General features: G+C 38.0%; 2 protein-coding genes across 7 annotated transcripts in view; one reads left to right on the forward strand and one right to left on the reverse strand.

Moving 5' to 3' along the window:
• Window positions 1-21,940, reverse strand: part of ELP4 (elongator acetyltransferase complex subunit 4) — a 136,082-nt gene extending 114,142 nt beyond the window's left edge. For all 3 annotated transcript variants that reach the window (XM_058864028.1, XM_058864039.1, XM_058864035.1), the window contains exons 1-3: window positions 21,767-21,940; window positions 16,538-16,573; window positions 8,508-8,629 (exon numbers count right to left, since the gene is read on the reverse strand). In XM_058864028.1, coding sequence (XP_058720011.1) covers window positions 8,508-8,629; window positions 16,538-16,573; window positions 21,767-21,920 — 312 coding nt within the window. In that variant the 5' untranslated portion in view covers window positions 21,921-21,940. The remainder of the gene's footprint in view (window positions 1-8,507; window positions 8,630-16,537; window positions 16,574-21,766) is intronic.
• Window positions 21,941-22,021: 81 nt separating this feature from the next.
• Window positions 22,022-24,740, forward strand: part of IMMP1L (inner mitochondrial membrane peptidase subunit 1) — a 30,973-nt gene continuing 28,254 nt past the window's right edge. The window contains exons 1-2 of one of the 4 annotated variants that reach the window (XM_058838826.1): window positions 22,066-22,087; window positions 22,919-23,053. The gene's annotated coding sequence lies outside the window, so the exon portion shown is untranslated. Of the gene's footprint in view, window positions 22,088-22,918; window positions 23,054-24,740 lie in introns of all 4 variants that reach the window. The other 3 variants (XM_058838793.1, XM_058838815.1, XM_058838804.1) reach the window with 3 other exon arrangements.

Here is a 24,740-nt window from a genome sequence, read left to right on the forward strand (position 1 = left end):
CTTTCTACATAATAATCTGCAGGCTGGAGTAGATGCTCTGCCTTTGGATATTTTGTAAACCAACTGCCTGAGCTCAACCTATTAAATATATTCCAAGATGCACAAATAGGGGGCAAAAAAATTCCAATCCTATTCAAGGTCAGAGTATATCTGTAATTTCATTAAATTCTATATAAAAAATAACAAGTAGAGCTAATAAAGATTGTTTACCTCCAGATTTGCATTGTCAACTTTATCACTGTTATTCCAGCTTCAAATACCCTCAATTTTCACCAAACTGTATGGAAGAGAGGCAGAACATGCAGGCACTGCTTGAAGGGATGTCTGTGTTCACTAGAAGCCAACATCTCTTCATCAGCCTGCCTGAAGACTCAACAAAATGGTCCCTGTTTTTCATTAGGATGTGTTGATTCATGCATGTCAGTCCTTAATTAAAAATTAAAATTAACTTTTTAACTAGAACTTTGTATAAGCACACTTGGAGAGAGCTTAAAATTGTGTTGTAGGCTTGGGACTGGGGAGAAATAGGGCCATAGAATGGTTATATCAACTGATTTTATGGGCAATATTGAAAATATTGAAATGACCCATGCATTTCTTCTTTTCTTCATATCTGCTTTTATTCTTCACAGTAACTAAAATTGGAATAAAAGGCTTCTCCTTTTTCTGGCACTGGTAATTAAATGCTATTGTTTCTTTCAAGAAAATAATTGTTTCCAAACTTGACTGTGCTTGAGTGACACAGAAAACCTCAGTGTGAGAGTCTCCATTTGTCTTTATACAGATACATCCTCAAAAATAAAGGCTGGATGCTTGGATCTGTACTTCACAACTCCTCAGCATCATGAAAAGTTGCATTACTGTCCAAGAACTACATCATTTAGGATTTAATAAATTTATGTTCTTGGAAGCAAAATCAGAATTTCAGAAGAACACAGTATTACCAAAATATGTAGAATTTATCTACAAAACTTCACCCAAAATTTGGAAATAAAAATGCAATCTAACAATGGACCTAGAAAAGGAGAGTTGGGCTATCAGCCCATAATCTCTCTATTTAATCTATTCTTGCTGAAAAATATCTCAGCTCCCACATCATAGAGCTTTGAAAAGCTTTGGGACTGACAATTTTGTGGCATCAGTGTGTCAACTTTTGAGAACTGTTACATTCTCCCAGGCTAAAAAAAGACAAATCTTTCATAAGGTATGTAAAAAAACAAAGCATGTAGCAGTGCATTAGTTAAAATAAAAAAAAAACAAAACAAACCATACAGCATTTCTTGGGGTCAACTAAAATACAAGTCTTTGCTATGCAGCACGAACACACAAAAAGGCAGACAAGTGCTAAAGTTATTAAGGGCAGTTTGGCTGGAGAGAAGGAAGCTTGTTGCTTTTTTAAAATAAAAATTAAAATAAAAAAGTTTGGGAGAAAAAAAATTGGTTTTTTGAAGCGGTCATAGTAAATGACAAGGCAATTAAAATAATTTCATTTCCTGCAAACCAAGCTATGAAGGTTTTAGTGCAAAGATGGAATAATTTATTTCAGTAATAAACCTTTTATCTTTGCAATAAACTGGTGGATGACCTGTATCTGCCAGTAATGCAGGTCCTTCTGTGTTTGCTGCCACATTACTTCGCCTGCCTTGTTTTGGCAGATGCACGAAGCAAAATCAGATTCTAACAGTTTGACCTCTCTCACTTCTTATGCTCTCTAGGGGATAATAAAATCCAAGATACAATCCCACAGCAGTTAATGAAGCTTAACCTCACACCCTCTTAATTACCAATGCATTACACCAACTATAGGCATCATACTCCTCTCTAAGCTATTTTACAATTCTAAAGAAGTACTACTGTGCTATTATTTAGCAACATAATCCAAGCTGTATGTGAAATCCCTCTTATATAAAATCCTTTGATCCTTACGGGTTTCAATAACTGTATAATTAATAGCACTTAAGAATTTAAAACATTATCTATTTATGTATCAATAAATCTGGTTTTCACATGGGTTTATGCAACTATTTTGAAGTGCAGTTATTATCACAAATATGATGAAAGACATGAAATAAAAAAATACTTAAGGGAGTACAATTCACTGTTGATCTGTAATAACAATATTTAAATAGCTTAAATTCACATGAATTTAAGGCTGTTTTTCATCCTGTTAATTTTTAGTATTTAAAGGACACCAGATGGTAAGTCAGGAAAGGTAAATATTTTCTTTTCAACAATGTAATATATAAATGTCAGTTTAAAGTGCCCTACTCCCAAAACAGGGGGAGGATTCCATTTTGATTACAAATACTTGTGAATACAAGGTGTATTGTTAAACAACATAAATGAATGGATACAGAATTTTTTTTCTTTCAGCAGTCCTTAGACAACAACTTATTTCCATCTCCAGGTAAGGCTGGTCTACAGAAATCTTTCTTTGACATTCAGAAAGACCTAATGGGTGTCAGGCCAGGGTAAATGAGAATTGTGTGAAGAGAAACAGGAAGCAATATTCCTCTATTTGAGGAAATAAGAAAAGCCAGTTGCAAGTACTCTTAGTGGGATATTTTTAACCCATGAGGATATATTCTGTATTTCATGTACACAGAAGTAAACCCTACAGTAAAGACACAGAACTCTTGCTGTAACTCCCTTGTACTGTGGCTGCATTTCACATTTAAACCCAGAGATACCTATCAGACAATCAGATGATTTTTTAAATTTTCATCTTTTTCTGAATCAATTAATGACTGCTTAAGTATGTGACAGATAAATACAGTAGAGAATGAGAAAGTAAAATTATGTGAAGGAACTGAGTGTCCTTGTCCCAAACTCTGTAAACTCTGCTGCAGTGTATAGTGCACTAGCCTAAGCCTAAAGAGAGTTTATTCATGAAACCTTCAGAGATGAGCACTGGAAGCAATATTTCATTAACAGAGCAAAGCAGCTCTACACAATTATCAACAGATTTGTTAAACAGATATTGGTGGACATTGAAACCTAAACATTTAGGTTTTATCACTTGTATGATACATTTAAAAGGACCATTAAGATGTGTGCTTAAAAGACCTGTAAGTTCAGAATAAAGATGATGAAAGAAAATTTCTTTAATGAATAGACAAGGATTGGCAGATAAGAAACCAGAAATTTAAACCAAACATTCATTTTCTCTGGTTCTAGAAAATCTTTTTATTAGATTGGTCTGAACTTTTGACAAAGATGAAGACTTAAGCTTTAGAGTTTCTAGAGAGGGTACTGCTTAAAGAGATTTATTTCTTTTTTAACAGAAGAACATTTTTTTTCAAGTGTCTCTTTCACACCTCTACAACTTCTATGTCAAGATTGTAACAGTTCATAATGGAGAAAATTGCACATTACAATATAATTAAATATTTGCATTTTAGCAATGAAAAACATAAAACAGATTTACCCAATGTGCAAGTAAGAAAAGTAAACAGATGAGCAAGAACTACACAATATAGAAATTAAATTTTTCAACTCATCTGCCAGGCTTAGGTTCAACCTTCCTCTTTGTGCTAGCACAAGACTTCAGAAAGAGAGGTAGGTAGCAGGAAAGTTCACTTCTGTAACTGTAATTGGATTTGTGTGTATGAAGTGCCACCATTTAACAGCATGCAGCACCTGAATCACTGCAGCAAGCTCCTGCATTTTGAAAATACAATTAGAAAAAAAGAATGGGAATGAAGCCCTATTTGCACATATATTTTTACCTTTTGAGGTATTAAGCTCTTAATTTATGAGCATCTAAAAATGTCAGATGACTGAAAAAACACCTCAAGCATTGATATACAGCTTCTCTCCCAAAACCAGATAGCAAAGAGCAAAAAAATAGAATAGCACTATTTGAAAATGGCCACCAGCCTGATAATTTCTTCCAGGTTTGCATTTTTCCTTTTGACAAAACAATGGTTTAGAATCATATCCATGAGGGAAAAATAGAAGCAGCATGGCTGAATGTACTTCTCTGAAGCAAAAAAGTCCATGTAGACAGCTATGGTTTTATTCAAGGCATTGTTTGCACACACAATAATACAGCAGCTCCATGGTTTTTATTGTTGTTCTTTTAAATAAATAATAATAAAATGGAAGTAATAAAATAAAAGGGAAATAATAAAATAAAATGGAAATAAAAGCTCATTTTGCTAGGTTCTTCCTATATTCACTTCTTCAGTAGGAAAAGAGTAAATGAGCACTTTCTGTTCTTCAGGCCTGCCCACTCTGTTAAAGGTAGAACTTTTTTAGTCTTCTCCAAATTACATATTTAAGCAAAATGCTCTTTAAAATATGGTTTAACTTTTTCTTAGAGATCTTTTCAGCTTAGGAACTTTCAAAAATAGTGTTCTTGGAGGGTTTTGCTTTTTTTTTTTTATGTTGTCCCTATTGGTTTTTTTCTCAATAGCCATTATAGTTGCCCACATGCCCCTCCCGGCTTCATCACTATGGGAAGCTGCATCTTCCCCTTTCATTGTGACACCCTTTATTCTCTCTTTTGTAAGAGAACCTCCAAAAGGCAATCTCAGCTGAGTGCAGCAGCATCCTGTAATAAAATTCCCATTTGAAAACAGAAATTCCATTGAAAGGCAATAATCAAACATGGTGCTAAGCTTTTCCACAAGAGATGACAGAACAGTTCTAGACAGCAGTTCTGATCCTCACACTCTTCCACCTCAGGCCCCCAAATGGAATGGTCACTGAGAACACAGGCCAAGGTCCCACAGGTTAAATGTGGTGCTACAGGGGATGCTGGTTTGTTTTCTAGCATAATAATGACCTGTAAGTCTTCCTCATAAGACAAATCATAGAATCATAGAATGTTTTGTGTTGGAAGGGACCTTAAAGATCATCTAGTTCCAACTTCTTTGCCATGGGCAGAGACTCCTTCTACTATCCCAGCTTGCTCAGAGCTCCATCCAACCTGGCCTTGGACACTTCCAGGGATGGGGCAGCCACAGCTTCTCTGGGCAACTGTGCCAGGGCCTCAGCACCTTCTCAGGAAACAGTTTCTTCCCAATATCCAATTTAAGTCTGCCCTCTGACAATTTAAAGTCATTTCCCCTTGCTCTGTCACTACACTGCCCTTGTGAAAAGCCCTCTCCAGCCCCCTTGCAGCCCCTTTAGGCACTGGAAAGTTGCTGGAAGGTTCCCTCAGAGCCTTCTCTTCTTCAAGCCGAATGACCAAATTCTCAGTTTGTCTTTACAGGAGAGGTGCTCCATCCCTCTGAGCATCTTTGTGGCCTCCTCTGCACTCAATCCAGCAGTTTTTTTTGTTGGGGTCCCCAGAGTCAGATCTGAGGATCTGGGATCTGAGCAGAGCAGAGGGGCAGGATCCCCTCCCTTGCCCTGCTGCCCACGGTGCTCTGGATGCAGCCCAGGACACATTTGGCTTTCTGGGCTGTGAGTGCACCTTGCTGGCTCCTGTTGAGCTTCCTGACAACCAATGACCCCAAGCCCTTCTCCTCAGGGCTGTTCCCAATCCATTCTCAGCCCAGGCTGTGTTTGTGCTGGGCACTGCCCCAGCCCAGCTCAGGACCTGGCTCTTGGCCCTGCTGACCTCCATGAGGTTCTCCTGAGCCTGTCCAGGCTGTCAGTGTCCCTGTGGATGGCATCCCTGCCCTCCAGCACACAGCCTGATGTTGTCAGCTCAGTATCTTCCATCCCACTTTGCACAGGCTCCACAGGAAAAGCAACAGAATAATCTTTATTGTCAAGGTAAGCTATAAATAATCCATTTTTTTTCTCATTAAAACCTGTGAGAATCAGTTCTACTCCCCAACCTAAATAAAATAATTAGGAATAAAGGTAAAAAAATTCTTTTATAGGCAGTTTAGGCAGTTGTAGAATTTTATTGCCAAACCTGAAGTAATTTTACTATTAAATAAATTTTCCATTTACCAATGCAAGCGGTTTTATTTTATGACCAGTCACAGAAGTTACCATGTAATTTCTTATATTATATACTATTTCCAGTATTTATGCCCTTAGAGTAAAAAGTTGCCTTTTTTTTGAAGAACATAGAGTGAACAGAAATGCTCTCAAATGTTTAAAATACTTTCTAAAAACCAGCATGTATATAGTTCTGTAGGTTTTACCAGAGGTGTATAATTTTTCAGCATTACGTCTTAATGCCAGTTTCCTGAAGGAGCTTTGACTACAAAAGGCATGAATATATTTTCAAAGGATGATGGATAAATTGGTGGGTGGTAATATAATATATCTTAGGCAGCTGATCAGGGCTTTTTATCCTCTGCCTGTCTTTTAGTTATACACAATTTCAAGATAATTATGGTCTATAAGAATGTCTTTTCCCCTTCCTACTACCAGCAATATTTGTCTTGGTTATAGGTTCAAGAAACTTCCAATCACATCACAAAATTGGAATAGGGCAATTATGGCATCTTGGCAGAGAACTGGACATGCCAATGGACTGACCACACAATATGGACATTTAATAAGGACACAGTCTGGACAGTTAATGAACTTCCTTTATGAAATACACCAACTCATTAGATACTGGCTATGGAATATACTGAATCCATACTTGAATTTAACAAAATAAAACCCAAGTACAATTCAGGTTGATATCTATCATGTCTGTGTTACCTTTCCAGTAAAGAATACAGACCAATCAGATAGTGAAAATAAATTAATTACTTATCTCATTAAATAAAGTGTCATGTTATTCAATAGCCAGATATGCTATATTAAAATCCCAACTCGGTGGAGTCATCCAAATCCCAAGCAGCTCATTTTTATGACAGGAGAGGTCTTCTTGAAGTGCCTGAAGGTGAGGGTTACTTCACTGACACAATACAAATCAGAGAAATTAACTCTACTGTGCCTTGTCTGCTAAACAAAGGAAGTGTTGAATAGCCAAGGTGGGAGTAAACAGCACAGACAAGAATATTGTTGGGTACACAAGGACAAAGAGGGAGGAAGAAATCAAAATAAGATTGTTTTCTTTGACCTTCCTGCAGCAATATTGTCCTTCCATTTATAATCTCTTATAGTAGTACCACAATGGAGTTACAACAGAGGAATGCAGCATTCCTGCCTAGTTTCTACCCCTGAAAATTAAGAAGGAAAATTATTCCATATCAGAAAACAGAGCTGGATAAGGCACATCAAACTAACTGACCCCAAACTCAAAGTGGCACAAGATGTAGGGCAGATGTATGCAACAATGTCTGATTATATATAAAGGGAAATAGGAGCCAGTAAAAACATGACAGGCTAAGAACTACTGAATCAAAGGTGAATGAAAGGAAAATAGAATGTACATTAGCTATTCCATTTTAAGAAAATTTAATTGAATGCAATAAAAATACTAATTTGGATAATTCAATCTCAATGAGAAAAACAACTGCAATAATCGTGTTGTATCGCCAGGGAGTCAATACTTGATTATCAGTTATTTAAAACCACTTAATTAAAAAATATAGCACATTCTTATGGAATTCATACATGAAAATTAAATTTTAACCTATTTCTTTAACCTTTATTCTAAACCACAAGTAAGAAAAAAATTCACCCCTAAAATTAACCTTCCTCAGGTTCAAGATCACTAAAAATTTGATTTTTCACAATCACAATAATTTAATTTCATTAAGAATACATTTTTTCCTGAATACTGAAGATAATATTCAATAGGTAAGGCATAGAAATTTACCATCCCTAGGTAGGAAAACAGAAGAGTAATGATTTTGTCCAGGAATAGTCTCTGAAGACACTTAAGGAAATAGCCAGACTTCATTTGATGCAGAAGTAATCAGTAAATTATATGTTACTTCTGATATTAGGAAAACGCAGCCTTAGAAAGACATAAAATATTTAATGAAATTTTGTAAGATTATCCTCACACTTCAGCATTTTTGCACTGTTGATCAGGCTTTTTCCCTTATGTAATTTTCTCATAACAGAAACTATCAGTGTTTGATTGGGAGTCCACTGCAGTCTGAAGGGATCATTTCTGTATGACCTGATCCAAAGCTGACCATGTTCCCTAGCACAAAAAAGAGTCAGAATGAAATGTAATTGTAAAGGAAATTGTAAAGATGTTAAATTTATTTTCTACAGGAAACTGCAATAAATATCCACACAAAATGCACAGTGTTTCTACCACAACATACTGGAGGAAGCTTAACTTCTCTTCCTCCTGGGTAGGAGGAAACTGTAAGCAATTTGGTTTACTGAAACCATTCCACTAAGCCAGCCAGGCTGTCTGCTTTTTATCCATAACCAAAATAAAGAATAAACAGGTTCCAAGCCTGATTTGGCCTTGGGAGGGTCGTACTCCACTGTCCACAGATGGGAGATAGAGACCTGAATTTAATTCCCAAATCTGGCTAGTGTAAATACTCCTGTACTTCCCAATATTTTCTTATGAATCACCAAGATGAATCCATTTGTTGCTACACAACATATACACTTTAAAAAGCATTTAATTCATCAAGACAGGAATTTACTTATCAAAAGCAATTGGACTTATTTACCTTCAATATCTTGTCAGGATGCTCTTTGGCAGAAGCAACAAACAGGTCATGGCCACAGACAATTCCCTCTGCGAGAAAATACTTGAACAACAAATTGGAGTAAAGGCCGTATTTATCCTCCTCTGTGAAAACAAGAACGGTTGGATTTTATTTTATTTTATTTTAGTTAGATAAATTTCCCACCTGTAGGTTCACAACACTATAAAAAGCCTCTTTGGGTCTATCTCCTGGAGTATATAATGTACAACAGAGGTCAAATGTAAAGTAGGACTCCAAAACTTTTAAAATAATGCTTGATAATTCTATATTTCTAATTTTTCAAACCAGAGGAATAGTTCTCAATCAGGCATTTGGATGGGATGCAGCAAGAATGCTATATTCTTTACAAGGCATCCCAGAAGTGTCAAATAAGATGCTGAATTTATGGATTAATGGAAAGAGGTTCCTTAATTTAGGAGAACTATGTTAATATTGATATTCATAGTGCTTAAAAAATTGCTTAAAGTAGTTGTTACCTGATCCTTTTCAAAATTCAGCTATATTTGGCATGTTAAACCTATACAGAGGTAATATTCAGAATAGAGACATTTTTATATCTGCACTCCTTCCATAATTGTAAAAACTACAAAAACCAAATGGATATATTGAACAAACCAAACAATTAGCAATGTTGTTTTTGAAACCTAAGCAGAGCAAAATCAGAACAAACTCAAAGGTTCATGAATTTCCAGTTTAAGCAGTGGGACAACATTTGTTAGCAGACACTGTGAATACTGGTCCACTGAAATGAAAATACAAACCCTGACTTCAGAAAGAGCAGCATCTCCTTCAGCTTCCCTGGTGCAAGAAAGTGTCAGAAATTACCAGAATTAGGAAGCTGTAATGAATTCCTACAATTAAAACTTAGCATAACTTCAAGTTATGGGAAGTGGATGTGGGCATAACAACTGAAATCTCTGATGAACCATCTCTGATGTTCTTTATTTGCAGAAAATACCAACAACAGCAGTGTTAATGTTTTTTTATGCTTTTGGGGAGAAAAGTAAATGTGCTACATTAGGTTTCACTTTTTCATTTCTTAATCTGGCAGCTGGAAGATAACACACAGGGATGCTGAGGCAGAAAAAGAGAGAGAGAGATATTTCTTTATACAGAACCAACAAGACTCAGTCCATTCTTTGTATGGCTTGGAAAATATTTCTTAACTACACATATGAAATAGTAAAATTAAAAATAAAAAAACAGCACCAAAAAGAGAAAATAAAAAAGTTGTCATTCATACCAAACTTGCAAAAAATGGTAGAGGAAAATAAAAATACTCTGACATGCAATTAAAATGAATCAATGGAGTGAAGGAGAAAAGGAAAGAAGGAAAGTGTATATCCATACAGAAAAAAGAAAACTAATAACAATGGGGAAATTTAAGAAACAAATCACAGGAAAGTATTGCTGCACTGCTACACTCCTGATATCTTGCACATGTAGTGATATTTTCAGTGCTTAAAGTAACAAGAAATTCAAACCACAAGTATTCAAAACCACTGGAAAAAAACTGATTCTCCAAGAGATATTCCCCAACCTCCAAGGGATATTAGGCAAAACAAAACTTATTTCCTGCTTTTTTAAATTTCACTTTTAAATTCAGTATTTGAGATAGATTCACTAGAAGTTACTCTAAAGCTCAAAACAGAGAAAAATGTTTCATAATTCAGTCACTAAGAGAGGAAATTACCTAAAACTGGATATCCAAATAAGCCAAGGGAATACAATAATTATAAAATAATTATAATGCTCTTATCAGTAGTATTAACTACTCTGTTGTAGAGTCTTAGGGCTTTAAAAATTTAGATTGTATTAACAGAACTTACCTTTGATACCATTTACCTGCTTAGGAAGCCATATTAGCCTTCAATGTACTTGCAATAACACAGTTTTTTTAAGAAAAATAATGTTCTTGTGACAAATATGGACAGTTCTGAATCATGAAAAGCACAGGACTGGCAAAAGCTTACTGATGACAGTACCGGGTTCCTTGTCAAAATTTCATCAGGATGGATTTCCAAAAGAATTACAAACTGCAATTTACTTGAGAATTTGGAGCTTTTAAATAAATATTACCTACAGTTTACTCTTGCATCCTTATAAAGCCATTAATAGTGTCACTGAAGAACTGCCTTCCTACTAACTCAGTGATGAGACTGAGGATGAAGTTCCACATCTGAGACTCAGGTGGACACAAAACTCAATTAAATAAAACTGAAACACTACCATTGCAGAAACAAAAGGCAGAACTGACACTACCTAAGGTTTTGAAGTATTAAAGTCGTATTTTGTAAATACTGCCTGCTTAAATCTTAAACTGTTGCAAGAGGAAAATAAAACCCCTATGCTGAGTAAGTGTCCCTTATAACTGGAGTCCAGAACAGTGACAGCTCCTGTCCCCTCAAACATTGGCTCTCTCTTGTTATTCATGCTTTGTTGCATCCTGCATTATCATCAGTAATATATTATTCACAGTATATTGATTTCCATGGGCTAATCTCCACCTAGGAAGCTCTCAATTTAAGAACCAAAGACCTCTAGAAATCAAAGTGGCAGCATGAGATGCACTTTTTTGTTTTGTTTTGTTTTTTTTTAAATGTCTAAGCTACCTGAAAGAAACCACCAAGGCTCCCTTGTAATCACATCCCTGTGGTAGATGTCACTGGAGGGAGACAAATTTGTTAGACCTCTCTCCCTTTGAACAAAAGAGGAGAAGTAACATTGGTCAGGCATTCTGGAAGGATCCTCAGCTGTAACATTTACATCATCCTTGCTGAATGAAAAATCTTGGGTTCTCAATTTTTATCGACAGGTTAAAGTTCACCTTCTTCACCATCTGAGGCACAGAAACACTGAGTTGATATGTACTTAACTGACATTTAATGGAATATAAGAAAATATCTCGTTTAGTCCAAGTGTTTTATGGCTTGAGTCTGTGTGTACAGCTATAGAGAGTCTTTCTGGATCATCATTTTGATACTAATTATTCCTTAGAAAGTAAAAAACAATTTTTTTTGTGTCAAACATAACATGGAAATTCCATAAACCATGGACAAATACAAGGAATCATACAATGTGTTGGTGATTATTTAACTAAGCTAAGAAGAAATATGGCTCTAACATTTAAGAAGAATTTTTCTTAAATTTTATTTTAAATGCTGAAATGTTAAAACATATTGTAGAAATAAAGCAATGAAGAACAGGGATATAAACTTTTGAACTGACTTATCAAAGATTATAATTGATTTTGTTGACTCATTGATTTATTTGTAATATAACAGGGCTGGAAAGGTTCTTACACTGCCATACCCTTCCAAAACATATTTTTGCAAAACAACAAGGAATATTCAAGTTAGCAAATTAAAAACACATTCAGTGTAAGGACACATCATTTTAACATAAGCCTTTCCTTTCTTCTTAAATTGATTTTCATAAGAGTAAACTTACAATAAAAAAAAAGTAAATTAAGAATTGGAGAGTGATCTAAATATAAACCACCCCATAGTCTCCTACAGTACTCTAAGGATTAGATGTGTCTCAGAAAGCCTTTACAAACAGTGTATCTGGAATTGTTAAAGTCAATGCATCTGTAAGAATCCTTCAGTTCTTCAATTTGTCAGATAGAGGATGCTTTTTATTGATTCATTTCTAGGTCACTAAACTTTTGTGGTATTCAAAAGATCTAAAGTGCATCCATATGGGGCTTTTCTGATAGCATCCATTGTACCCTGGCTTCAATAGTTACTATTCAAAACCAAAGGAGTACAGCTTTCTTCCTGTAAATAAACAAACACATCATTTAGCACAGGTACTTCAGCAGATCACTGATTACTTTCACAGAACCCCAGAATGAAACACTTTCCTGATAATGCTTGGACTTAGCATTTGAATGGCTAGGGTCAATTTTCAACTGTTACCTTTATCTTTCCAAACTCCTCCACATGCAAAAGAACTACCTTCACTTGGATCATGTAGGAACTAACATTTCAGATCACTTTTAGGACAAGCCTGGCCCAAACCTTTAGTCTCACCCTCCACACTAAAGAGCTGCCTGGTCAGCAGCCTTCATTGTGAACTTCACTTCCAGCTACTAAGGCACATAAACAAATAAGACTCTTGCAGCTGCAGCCTCTTTTCTGGGTCCAGTCACCACGGCACTGCACAGCTTTCCCCGATTCTTTTGGAACAAAGAGTGTTCTCCAGCTAAGTAGCAGGTGAGTAACTAGTGAAGCGTGAAACTATACAAGGAAAAGAGATTATTTACCTAGAAGTTATGCATATTGTCTCCAGGACAAAAGCTCTTCTGATCCTACAGATAAGGACATAAATAAAATAGTCCATTGTGATGGCTATCCATTGGTGTCTTTCCACATGAGCGTGCTTTCATGGCTGAAACAGTCACGGAGAAAGAGCAGTATTGTCACTATCAGAGTTCAACATGCAACCTTGCTGAACACCAAGGATAAAGAACAATTCCTATTTATATCTCCTTTCAGCACTGTACAGGCTACCAAATACATAAGGGATGTTCTCAACACCTTTGTGCATGGACTGTCTGTAGCTACTTCTCAAAGAAATTCGTGGGTTGTAGAATTAGCTACAGAATCTTAAGGCTTTTATCTAAGGCACAAAAAACAAAAGAGAGCAGATATGTGTGAGGCACTGTAAAAATATAATTTATTTTAAAAATTAAGCAAACAAATCTAATTATAGAAATTGATATATAACCATGTGACCTTAAGGAAAAACTCCCTCTGCACAGTGGCATTCGTGTCCCCAGAGAGAGATGCAGAACAAGCACTAGAACTGGAAAAGGAATAAAAAGTCTGGAACAAAATTTATAAGGTAACAAATATCATATCTATAAATACTGTATTTACAATACCTGACTTTCAAACATCACAATATTGAACAGCATGAAGGGCTTTGAAAAACTCCAGTGGTCATTTGTAGTATAATTGCTTAAAATTATGAGAGCTGTAAGAGGAAAGAATAAGCCTGCAACAATGTAATGTACAGATGGCTTATTTTTTTTCTCTGTACAAAGTCTAGACAGGTTGCCCTAAAGCTGCCAAAAGCCTGTCACAGCCTATCAGTATTGATAATTTTTTTACCAGATAGATGGTTCTACATTGTGGTCCTGTGACCTAAGGTGTGTCTTTCTCTCGCTATGAAACATCTCTCTCTAAATTGCTGCAGGTTATAAAATGAGATTATTTTAATAATCTGAAATTCCATTTAAAAGATACTTTTCTAATGTCCACATTTACTAAGCTTGAGGGGATATACTTTGTGTCACTTGCATTTAATTAGCACATGCCAAACCAGAGTTGTCAAACATATAAGTTACAATATTTGGCATTTGGCCATACTTCAGGAAGGTGAATTCTGCTAACTGGTATTTTGTAGAATTATATTTAGCAAATCACTGTTTTGTACCTCTCTTGAGATTATCTTTTTCAGCTTTAAAAAGATGATAGATCCAGTGATATTGACAAGTGAAGAGAGCTCTTACCAGTCAGGTTAAATAGCATGCCTAACAAAAATAATAGTAGCTCATTAAAGTAGCTGAAACTGCTTCAAGGCTTAGGATGTACGAGTATAGACCTGTTTTTCACCAGACAACTTTAACTTTTAATAACTGACCTCAGCTACCAACAAAACCCCTCCTTCTGATAATCTTTAAGACATTTAGCTGTCAGTGACCTTGTCAAAACTGGGGCTTTTAAAGGTAAGCAAGAATAGGTTCTTACAGGGTGCCCAGGACAAATCTAGTGAGGATGATTTAACTCACTATACACAACATGTTATATAAACAAAACTTATTTTGAAAAACAAAATAACATCCTCCTGCAAAATCTTCCTGGGCTGGCAAAGCACACATGCAACAGCTTGGAGTACATTGGAGTGGAGAAGGAAAGGAGTGTGCTTATTCTACTTGTTTGTTTTGAAAAGGGAGATTCTTCTGGGAAGCTGATCTTCTGCAGCAGGTTCAGATAAATGTGGTCTCACATCCACGCTGAACAAGCTGCTTTGATGGGTTCCACATCTAAGAAGCTGCCTCTTGGAAACCCACTACTGTAAGAATTTTTTTAAACTAAAGTACTAGTTAAAAATCCTAATTCTTGTTGGATGAACAAACCCCAGGAAGTTTCAAGCTGCTCTGGTAGGTAGAATTTTCCATGAGAATACGATGTGCTTCAACTCTCTAATTTTCATATAATTAAAACACTGTCAAAAGAATATACTATAGAATTAAGTTCAACTGAAAATCACAATGCTCTTTATTATTAATTGAGTATAAAAAACTTGTACGCTTATATTTCAAACAATATTTTACAGTCTTATCAAGTAATCTGTGCCATTACTACATCTTCAGAACACAACAGTTAAAATAAATATTTTAATACCCTGAATCTACTATTATTTGGTTAAATTAACCAAGATAATGCATCGAATAATGAAGATGAGCATTTAATTTGCAAAGGGAGCTAAGCTAAAAGTAATGCAATTTATTCTTGCCTTAGAGAATGTTGAAGGAAGGGGGAAGAATTTAACCTTTTTATAACACTTGGAGTACAACACAGAAAGATCTTCCTAGGAGGTTTATCACTGACAGCTTCAATCCTGATAATATTAAGCTTGCCTAGACTAATCTCATGACAGAATTTCTTGGTAAGCTGACAGGATATTCTAACAATGCCATTAAAATGTTACCTGCACCAACTTTAAAAATTAGTCTCAAAATTTTTAGACTAATGAGTCATGAATAAATATAGCTCCTGTTTTAAGACTTTTTGTATATAATTATATGTTTCGAAATAACATATAGTAAGTCTCATTTGGGAAAAAAAATAGCTTTCAGATCTAAAAGAGACATTCTCATTTGGGTTTCTGTTTCATATCAGATCACAAATACACAACCAACATAGGGGATAAGCAAATTAAAACCTACCACTGAGTATGGCCAGATATGCAATTAGAAGAAACAAAATTCAGGTAAAAATCCTTTCAAGAAAAATCTTCCATCACTTAATATTGTTTTTTATTGCTAGCAGGTTCAAATTCAAATTCAGTTTCACAAGTGATGTCTGTCTTTGCACAGATAAAATATTAAGACCACATCCTTTTTAGAAAATGAATGAAAATTACTGATTAAGTCTGTCTCAAGGCTGAAAAGCTCTGAAGAGCTTCTATTGGTGTCTACCACTAGAGACAAGAAGGCTCTTAAAACACTCTACAGTCACAAGTTCTTTGAAACCACCCAAGTCACCCAGGCACGTGCCAGTCTGCTTTGTCCCTAGGCAAGGCTGAAATCCAGTCACTGGTCTCAATTATGAGAGTCATGAGATTCAAGTGCTCCTTCAGGGTGGAGTTTAATACAAGAACTCTTAACTCTTCTGCAGGTTTTGTGTCAAACAAACAGAAAGGAAAGCTGGACACCTCAGCTGCAATGGAGACATGGCTCCACTGTGGTCTGTAAAGGGAATTCTGGTGTAAACTATTTAATTATCTCAGTTTGCCTCATCCACACCCAGACAGAAAGCAGGCTTCCATCACCTTGCTCTCAGCTGATTCTGGCAACCAAAAGATTAAAAAGTTCTGCATTGCATGTCTTCCTCAGACAGCCAAACTTAAACAAACCCCTCTGTGATGGTACACAGTTTGAACCTAACAGCAGTTTACAAAATCTTAACTAATTTGTGTACTTTGCTAATAAATCCTGAAATGTGCTTAATGCCCTGATTTCAAACAGAATCCTGGGGTATTCTTCCTGGGTGCTAAAATTAAGGTTTTGATTCACCTCCAGTAATCCTTGAGATAGACAATAGTCCACCCTGAAGGCTACACAAAGTAGAGGAAGCTGAGAGTTATACTTTCTTAGTCTGACTTCAAAAAACAGTGAAAAGAGAGGCTGGTTAATGAACACATTGAAGAGTGAAACGCTTCAGAATATGGCTTTAAGTAACTACATAATCTATACTAACCAATAAGAAGAAGGGTTCCAACAGCTACGCCTCCACCTGGAAACAAAACAAAATGAAGAATAAAGTAAGACTACATTTTAATACTATGTTAGAGAACAATTAACTTTTCTTAGTTTATAAGTCAAAGAAAGGTGATAACGGGGAATTTAAAAATATAAAAGTGAACAACATTTTAATTACCTTTGCAATACTTACTACAATTCTCTATTATGAAATAATTATACATTACATGTAATTATATACTGCACATTACAATTACTTTCACAATATACTGTACTATCATCATTGTGGTAAAAAGATCCTGCAGAGCTCTGCACAACCACGCTCAAGTACTACAGTGGTGACGTATGGTCTGAGCCAGCAGATTTTTTTACTGGGATGACTCAAGGGAGTAAACATTCCCCAAATTAAATTAATATTAATCACTATCAAGTGATACTCCTTTGTATCAAGAAGGATGTAAGCTAAGTGACTTACTAAGATTTTAGTCGATTTTAGAAAATTCCCACTCAAGTTTTAGAGGCAAAATCCTGGCTCCAATGCTTTTTATCTTACTGCTGAAAACTGACATGGCATGACAAGACTTGCACCCATTGAAACCTGGACTAAGACATAAACATCACAACACACACTATGAAAAATCATACACTACTGAAGACATAAAATTTTTTTATAGTAGATCTTGGACATAATAACTCCATGCATTCCTTTACAAGAACAGTGAAAGAAGAACTCGTATTTTATTTTAGGGAAAGATTACACCGATTTACACTAGTGGAATAACCTGAAATCAGAGTATTTTGTTTAACAATTATATAACACTTTGACAGGAAAGCTAAAAATCCCTGGAAGTGTTCAGATGGCTATATGTAACCAGCCTACTGAAGTGTTTTGCATGGACACTGCAGGATGTCCTCTGCAATTCTGTACTGATTTAAAAGCAAGTTAGGAGCAAACTAATTGATGAATCCCATCAGCACTGAATGCAAAGCTCCAGAAGTCAATTCTGGACTGCACAGATGGACTCCAGTGAACAAGATCTTTCATTTTATTCATTTGTAAGAGGTCAATAAACTCCACTAGAAATTGATTCCGAGTTGGACCAACTTCTTAATCTTCAGCTCTGCTAGTGGGACTAGAAATGCATGCAGTATCTGTAGTGATGCCATATACCCAGAATGAAGAGAAAAAGAAAATTCCTCTCCCATAGGCCAAAAAATGCTAATATTGTTGCAAAATAGCACCTGAATTAAAACCAGAACAGGATCACTTTGGCACAATGCACCACAATTCGAGCATTACTTGGCAGTGAGTGTTTACTCAGCTACTAATTTCATAGTTATAGAGAAGCAGATGTTTCAAGCTAAACTCCTGAGTCAAGATGTACAGCAAACTGATCAGGTAATCAAGCATTTTTTAGATGTTTAAAAAGCAAACAAACAAACCAATATCAACTGCTGTTTATCAGAAAGTTAGAATCACTCATGAAATCCTCATGCTCTAAGCCAATGATTTTTGTTCCATTTATTTGTTCAGGAGATAAATAAAAATGAGCCCAAAAGATGTACCACAGGGGAAAGTGAAAAAAAAAGACTAAAATCTGAAATCACACTGATGTTTGATACAAAGTATCTTCCAATATTCACTGTATTTAATTCTTCAGGGAGACAGAAGACAGATTACTAACAATAGTCATTTAAAATTAGCACATGCTCTATATAGCCCATAGTAAAGAAAAGCTCCAAATGTTGAGATTTTACCAAATCCTAGGTTGACATTGAAAATATGATTAAGGCAGCCATATGTATTATCTCATGGCAATAAGGACTTTAAAATCTTGGTCAGAAAGAAGTTCACTTGTAGCCACGACAAAAGTAATGTCTTTTCTGCTTTTACAGTGAATCTGTCTGTCAAACACTGCAGCCAAAATTCTCTCAAGCTTTATTTTCAGATCATCAGTGGTGCTGTTTCTACAGGCCAGGGCTGTAACATACGTAACATACCCTGGTTGCTAAAGGCAAACTCAGGTCAGAGCATTGTCTTTATGTTATCAGATGTAGTGAGGGGTTTGAACAAGTGTCTTCTATTACTGGGAATGCAAAACTATTGCAGTTACCATGGTTACATGTTCATATTACAACGAGCAACAATACTAGTAAATTAAACAAAAGACAAACAGGGAAAAATAGCAGGAATGCTGGTGGAATCATAAAGAAGAGGCAAAATCTTGAAGTTTCCCAGGAAAGGTGATGTGAACTTTTCATTCCTCCCCATTTCGCTATTTTAATTTTTCTTTGCCACTATCTAAGGCAGTAGCATATATAAATAAACATGACTTGTAACTTTCTACATTGCTTCTTACAGCAGAGTGATTTAAGATCATATGGAGAGAAGCACAACAAACTTTTCAAGCTAAGAAGTGTCCAGATTGTTTTCAAAGCATATCCCTGACCTTTTTTCCAGCAGCCTGAAACAAAACACTCAATACCAGGCTTGTGATGGTACATACGGCCCATAAACCTTGAAAGTAAACTTGAATATAAAGTCTGGAAGTTCAGAGTTACCCCTGAGGGTAACACAGCGTTTGAAATCCAGCACTTATCTACCACTTCTCTTCCAAAGGAAATTCACTCCATACAACAATGTAACAATCAGCCGGCAGCTGTAGGGTGAAAGAAAATCCTTGGATTCTCTGCTTTTTCCTCTCTGCAGAAGCTCCTCATTAGACCTGTGTGTGTGATAACACCATGCTTTCCCTCATTCACACTCACTCATGAGCTGTACCTTCATGTCTGGCAAACAATTCTGTATCTGGGTTACAGATTCTGAACGGAGCAAACTTAAATTCAAGCTCAAACTAGAGATCTCCAAGACTGTCTAGTGACTGTTACAATGTCTATGAGAATATGAAAAAACCAGTCTAAAAGAGTTTGTAGTAACTTACATTAGGAATTTATAAAAAAAAAAAAAAAAAAGATTGTCCTCAGTCCCTGGTGACAATAAAAATTAAATATTTTTACAGTCAATTATTTAACTGCCAGTGGACAAGACAAAAGAAGTACCAATATTCTTTCAGAAATACACACAAACAGCATCCTGGAACACATTAATGAAGCATTTCCACGCCCAGAAAAAGGAGACAAAACAGACCAAGTCAACACTTGTAGGGTCACCAGCACAGTGGGCTGCACCATGAGAGGCTCAGTCAGATGCCCAAAGGATCCTTTTTCCCCTTTACTCAGCACTCATCAGATCACATCTGGAACACAAGGCCCAGATGACTTTGAGCCCTTCCATTCAAGAAAGAATAACGAGAAACTGAAGTGAGTCCAGGGAGGGGAATGAAAATGGGGCAGCTGATTCAAGTGGCTGAAGGAAGTGGGCTAGAAGAAAACCTGAAGGCCCTGGGGTGGCACCCAGGAGAAGGTGCTGACACACAGCTGAGCCCTTTAGTTAGGTGCAGTGGGAGGACAATGAGCAACAAACAGGAGCTGAATCAGGGGAAGTTCCCAGCAGATCTAAGGAAAAAGAAAATTCCCTGCAAAGATAATTAAGCATTGGACTGAGTTACCCTGAGGTGCTGCAGAATCTCTGCCACTGCAGATTTTCCAGACTCCACTGGACAAAGCCCTGAGCAATCAGCTCTGAATTCAGAGCTCAGCCTGCTTTAAGGGCTGTAGAGGGTAAATTCTTGAGGTCCCTCCTCAGTCTTCAAAATCAGTGATTCTGTACAGGTTCACCCAGCTGGAGGTCTGTTCAACAATGCCTGGCATCAGTGGAAACTTTCTTATAGTCAGCATGTTTAGCATGAATCTTTCCTGGCCTGCCCACTCAGCCTCCAAAAATCAAGGCTTAAGGGCCAGGAGGTTATCCGAGGTTTAACACAGGAATGTAGAGCCCAGGTTTTCAGAGCCACCACAACCCAAAAAAACATCTAAAAGGACTTTCAAAAGTCGCTGCTCCTAGGGGCAAGGAATTTCCTTGATGTTCAAGTATAAATATTAGTAAGCTCAGAAAATCATGAAATATTTAAAAGCCAAGGAAAATGTAGAAGGGATCCTGGGTTTATTGGAAGTGTCCTCCATAACAAACCACTAATTGTGTTTGCAAGTGGCTAGAATTTTAGGAGACTGCCACCACGTGAGCTGTCTACATCTTCTGAGCCTTGCTGTGCAAAATCCACTGTTTCTAAAAGGGAATATGAACTGGAATATTCAGTGCAAATCTGCTTTTCATGCAATTAAAAGGCTTCACAAATTACACTCACTTAATGAATTACTCTCTCAAACAGGAAGAGCCTCTTCCACAATGATCCTAATCCCTGATGGAGGTGAAATCACACACACACGAAATTATATACAAGCTGCAAAAAGTCCTTTAGACGATGGATATAACTTTTATATTGTCATAAATAACGTAGAGTATCCCTAGAGAGAAAAGCAGCAAAATCTGTGTACTCCAAGGATGAATGGACAAAGCTAAAATCAGACCATTCTCACCTAAAAGTACATTAAGGATGCAGTGCAACTGTGTGAAGAGTTAGAGGATCACACAGCCCTGGTGCACACGGATAAACCACGCTGTTTATACCAGCAAATAAATCAGCTCCAAATCCAAGGGAAAGTGCCAGTTCACGACACGGATGATACAAAAGTCACAAGAGATGAGTCCAGGGGACCATCTCACACCCTGAAACCGACAGCAGGCAAAGGCAGATCCACAGGCAGCCAAAACAGCGTCACACCGGCACAATTCCTCTAAGCGCGGCACTTTAATGATGTGGCTGTGGCGAGCAAGAAAAGACACGCTGAGAATCCCAACACATTCCAACACCTGCCCCCATGGGAGAAGCCGAACTAGCCGGCGTTAAAGCAGCACAGGCGGCTTTCCGAGCCGAAACCCCGCCTGTGACGGTGTGAAACGCGGTGTGAAGAGCGCTGCTAATTGAATTTACGGGGCAGGTCTGCACCGTGGCAGGGCTGCTCAGGGCACACGGCACACAGCACAGGGCCATCCGCTCCTCCGCAAGCTCCAGGAGGGAATCACGTCCTGCCTCTCCCCGTCCTCCTTCCCCCTCCCGCCCTCCCCCCAAGCCCAGGGAGTGTGGGGAGGAAGGAAAAGCCGGCGGGAGCAGCCGCGGGGTTACGGGAGGCGAAGGGCAGGCAGGGCCCGGCACGGGGGAGGGCGGAGGGGGGCGCAGCACCGGGTCCCAGTCCCGCTCCCACCAACCTAGCACACAGTCCAGGGAGGGCAGCCCGCTGGAGAGCAGCAGCTGCCCGTGGCGCAGCGAGGGCCGAGTGCCCGGGAGGGCGGGCGGCCGGGGGCCGGCCCCGGGCCTGCGCTGGAAGCTGGTGCGGCCCCGCTCCCCGCCGGCCGCCGCCATGTCGGGGCCGGGCAGCCAGGGCGGGCGGGCGCGCCGGGAGGGCCGGGCCAGCGCTCCGCCAATAGGAGAGCGGCTCGGGGAGCAGCTGCCCAATGGGAGCCCGCGTTGTTGGCACGTGCCGGGCGGGGGGCGGGGAAGGGTTGAGGGGCCCGGCGGCGAGCGGGGAGGTGAGAGCGGGGCCGGGGCGGCTGAGGGACACCGGGGCCTTGTGTGGGGCTGAGGGGGCCGGCAGCGGGCACGGAGAGGCGTGGGGAGGTGCCGGGAGTGCAGTGCGGGTGCTGTGGAGGGGACACCCCGCGGCTGCCCGGGGTGGCTGTAGGGCCGGGCGTGCAGCGGGCCGCGGGCGGACAGGCTCGCTTGGCGCGGCATCAGCTCCTTCGAAAAGGGCCCGGAAGGGAAAAGTACTTGTAAAGTGTATTTACGTAACTGAGTGTAATATAATATGTGAGTAAGCTTGGTGTCCCTGCTTGTTTTTACGAAGCCGCGAATCTGTAGCAAGCGTGTGGTTTAATGCCTTAAACATTGCCTTGGGAGCAAGATCTTGCATCAGCGTGATGGGCCTGGACCAAGATGTGTGATAGAAAAAGTTAAAAGACATTAAAATGCTTTGACAAATTCTAGTATGTTTGCTTTGTCAGTCAACGCTTTGTGTTCTGGTGAAAGCAAGGAAAGACCCTGTCAGTATATAGAACAGCCACTATCACGAGTATTTTTATATTTGTTTTTCATCTGTTCAGATGCATTCCAAGCTGCTTGAAGACACTTGTACACAGCAGAATATAAAAATGAAGGTTTAATACTGTAATCCCTCACTCTCACTTTTTAATTCCTATGAATAGTGTTTACTGTCGTTCTAAGCCAAATTTTTGAACACCTGTGGTCCCTGAATCTCTTTTTAATTGGGGGAAAAAAATCCTCATGTTAAATATGAGCAGCATGAGAGAGCTGTGACATATGTGGACAGTCCTGAACATCAAGAGTTTTTCCTTCATATCCAGTTCAAATTCAGGAGCATGAAACTTCTGTATGATGTCTCCCTGGCTGGTGAAATGATGTGCTTTTTGCTGCTGGCCAAGCTTCTTCACATGCTAAGCAGTGGACAGTTCAAGATGTTTTATCAGGAGTATCAAGAGGTAGTCATAATGTTTTGTATTTTCTGCTAAACTGTGAAATACGGAATAATAGTTAATTTTAAATATAGATTATTGCTTGGTGAAAGTTAGAAGTCTCTGCCTGTGGAGGAGAAAAGCAAAAGAGATGGGAAACCGTGGCAAGAAATAAATATAGCTGTTTAATTTCACTTCTGTAATATGTGAGCAGTGATGTGTGACTATCTGGAATAGGAAAGGCCAACAAAATAAAGATCCAAAGCATAATTCACAATTATTTTTAAAGGGTTTGGGCATGTGTTTCTGTCAGTGGGATCCTGTGGTGTAAATTCCAACTGAAGAGGAGGCTGAAACGTAGACAGAGTTCTCCACTTGTAAAACATTGCAGCAACTCTGCCCTTTCTTACTGTTCTGTCATCCTGGAGCCCAAATCCCTGAATATTTCAGGTATGAGTGCCTGCAGGTGTGTGTAACACAACAGTTGCAGGAAATCTGTTGAAGACCTTTGTTACAGAAGCTCCTAACCCAATGATATATATCTTTGATAAGTCACTGCTTACCTTTGAGAAAGAGAATCAAGTGATAAACTCCATGTACTCAATCTCTGTGATGTTTTTTTTCCCCTATTCCAAGCAGTACATTTTCTTTTGTTATTTCATTAACACAAAGTATTTCCTTTTTATTTTTTTTAAAATTAAAATACACTATTATAGGTTGTCTTAACTTCACAGGATAAGTGTAAACATACATCCAGGACTCTCTCCTTTGTTCTTTCATTTCTCATTACTACTTGCCTGACATGTAAGGTTTTTTTAATACTTTTTTTTACTTCATTTTATTACAGCTCTAATAAAATTGGAGGCCAAATAATTATATTTTTTCCCCCCCTTTTCCTGTTGGTGCCCACGTAATGAAAGAATTTTGCAATTGGGAATGCTTGTGCCAATGCCCCTACCAGTTTTAGTGTTTCTTGGATGAACTGCACATTTACTGGAAATCTCAGTGCCTCAGGAGCCGATCCAGTGGCTCAGGGCTGCAGAAGAGGAAGTTTCATTCCCTTCTCCTCCCCTGTTTCCAATCCAGCAAACCCTGCTGCTTATCAGGTCCTTCCTTGAGCTGATGGAGCTCACTAACCTGACACTGAGCTGTCGATTGACTCTCTCAATAGTTTTATTTTGTGCCATCCTGCTGGGCTGTATGGAAAAGGACAAATACACACCGTGTAGAGGGGCAGCTTTGTAGTTATTGCAGAGTTTCCTGTTCTTTTACATGAAGTGATACTTTTGTTACCATTTTTTTTCTTGTAGACATCCTTCCAAATATAGAGAAGTGGTGTCTTACATTGTAACTTACATCAGGATAGAGTGTTTCATATATAACAAAAATAATGGAGAAGTAGATACAATTTTTTCAGTATGAGAACTGAATTTTTAAAATATGGTGGTAGTTCTGTTTGTGATGTTCATTTTTACCCAGTCACATTTTAACCTGATGGGTGCAGTTAAAGTCCTGCTGATTTAGAAAACAAGTGGAAATAAGCTATTTTTCAATAGTTGGGGAGTTTTTAAAATTTTAACATTTTGATACAATTAAAGCTTTCCAACTGCATATGTGCTTAAGAAAATCCTGCTTACAACATTTGACTTTACCTTTATTTCAGAGAAATTTCAGAGAAGGAACTAATTTAGTGGAAGTTTAATTTCATATCTAT

This window comes from Poecile atricapillus, chromosome 1, assembly GCF_030490865.1.
Source record: "Poecile atricapillus isolate bPoeAtr1 chromosome 1, bPoeAtr1.hap1, whole genome shotgun sequence".
NCBI classification, from domain to species: Eukaryota; Metazoa; Chordata; class Aves; order Passeriformes; family Paridae; genus Poecile; species Poecile atricapillus.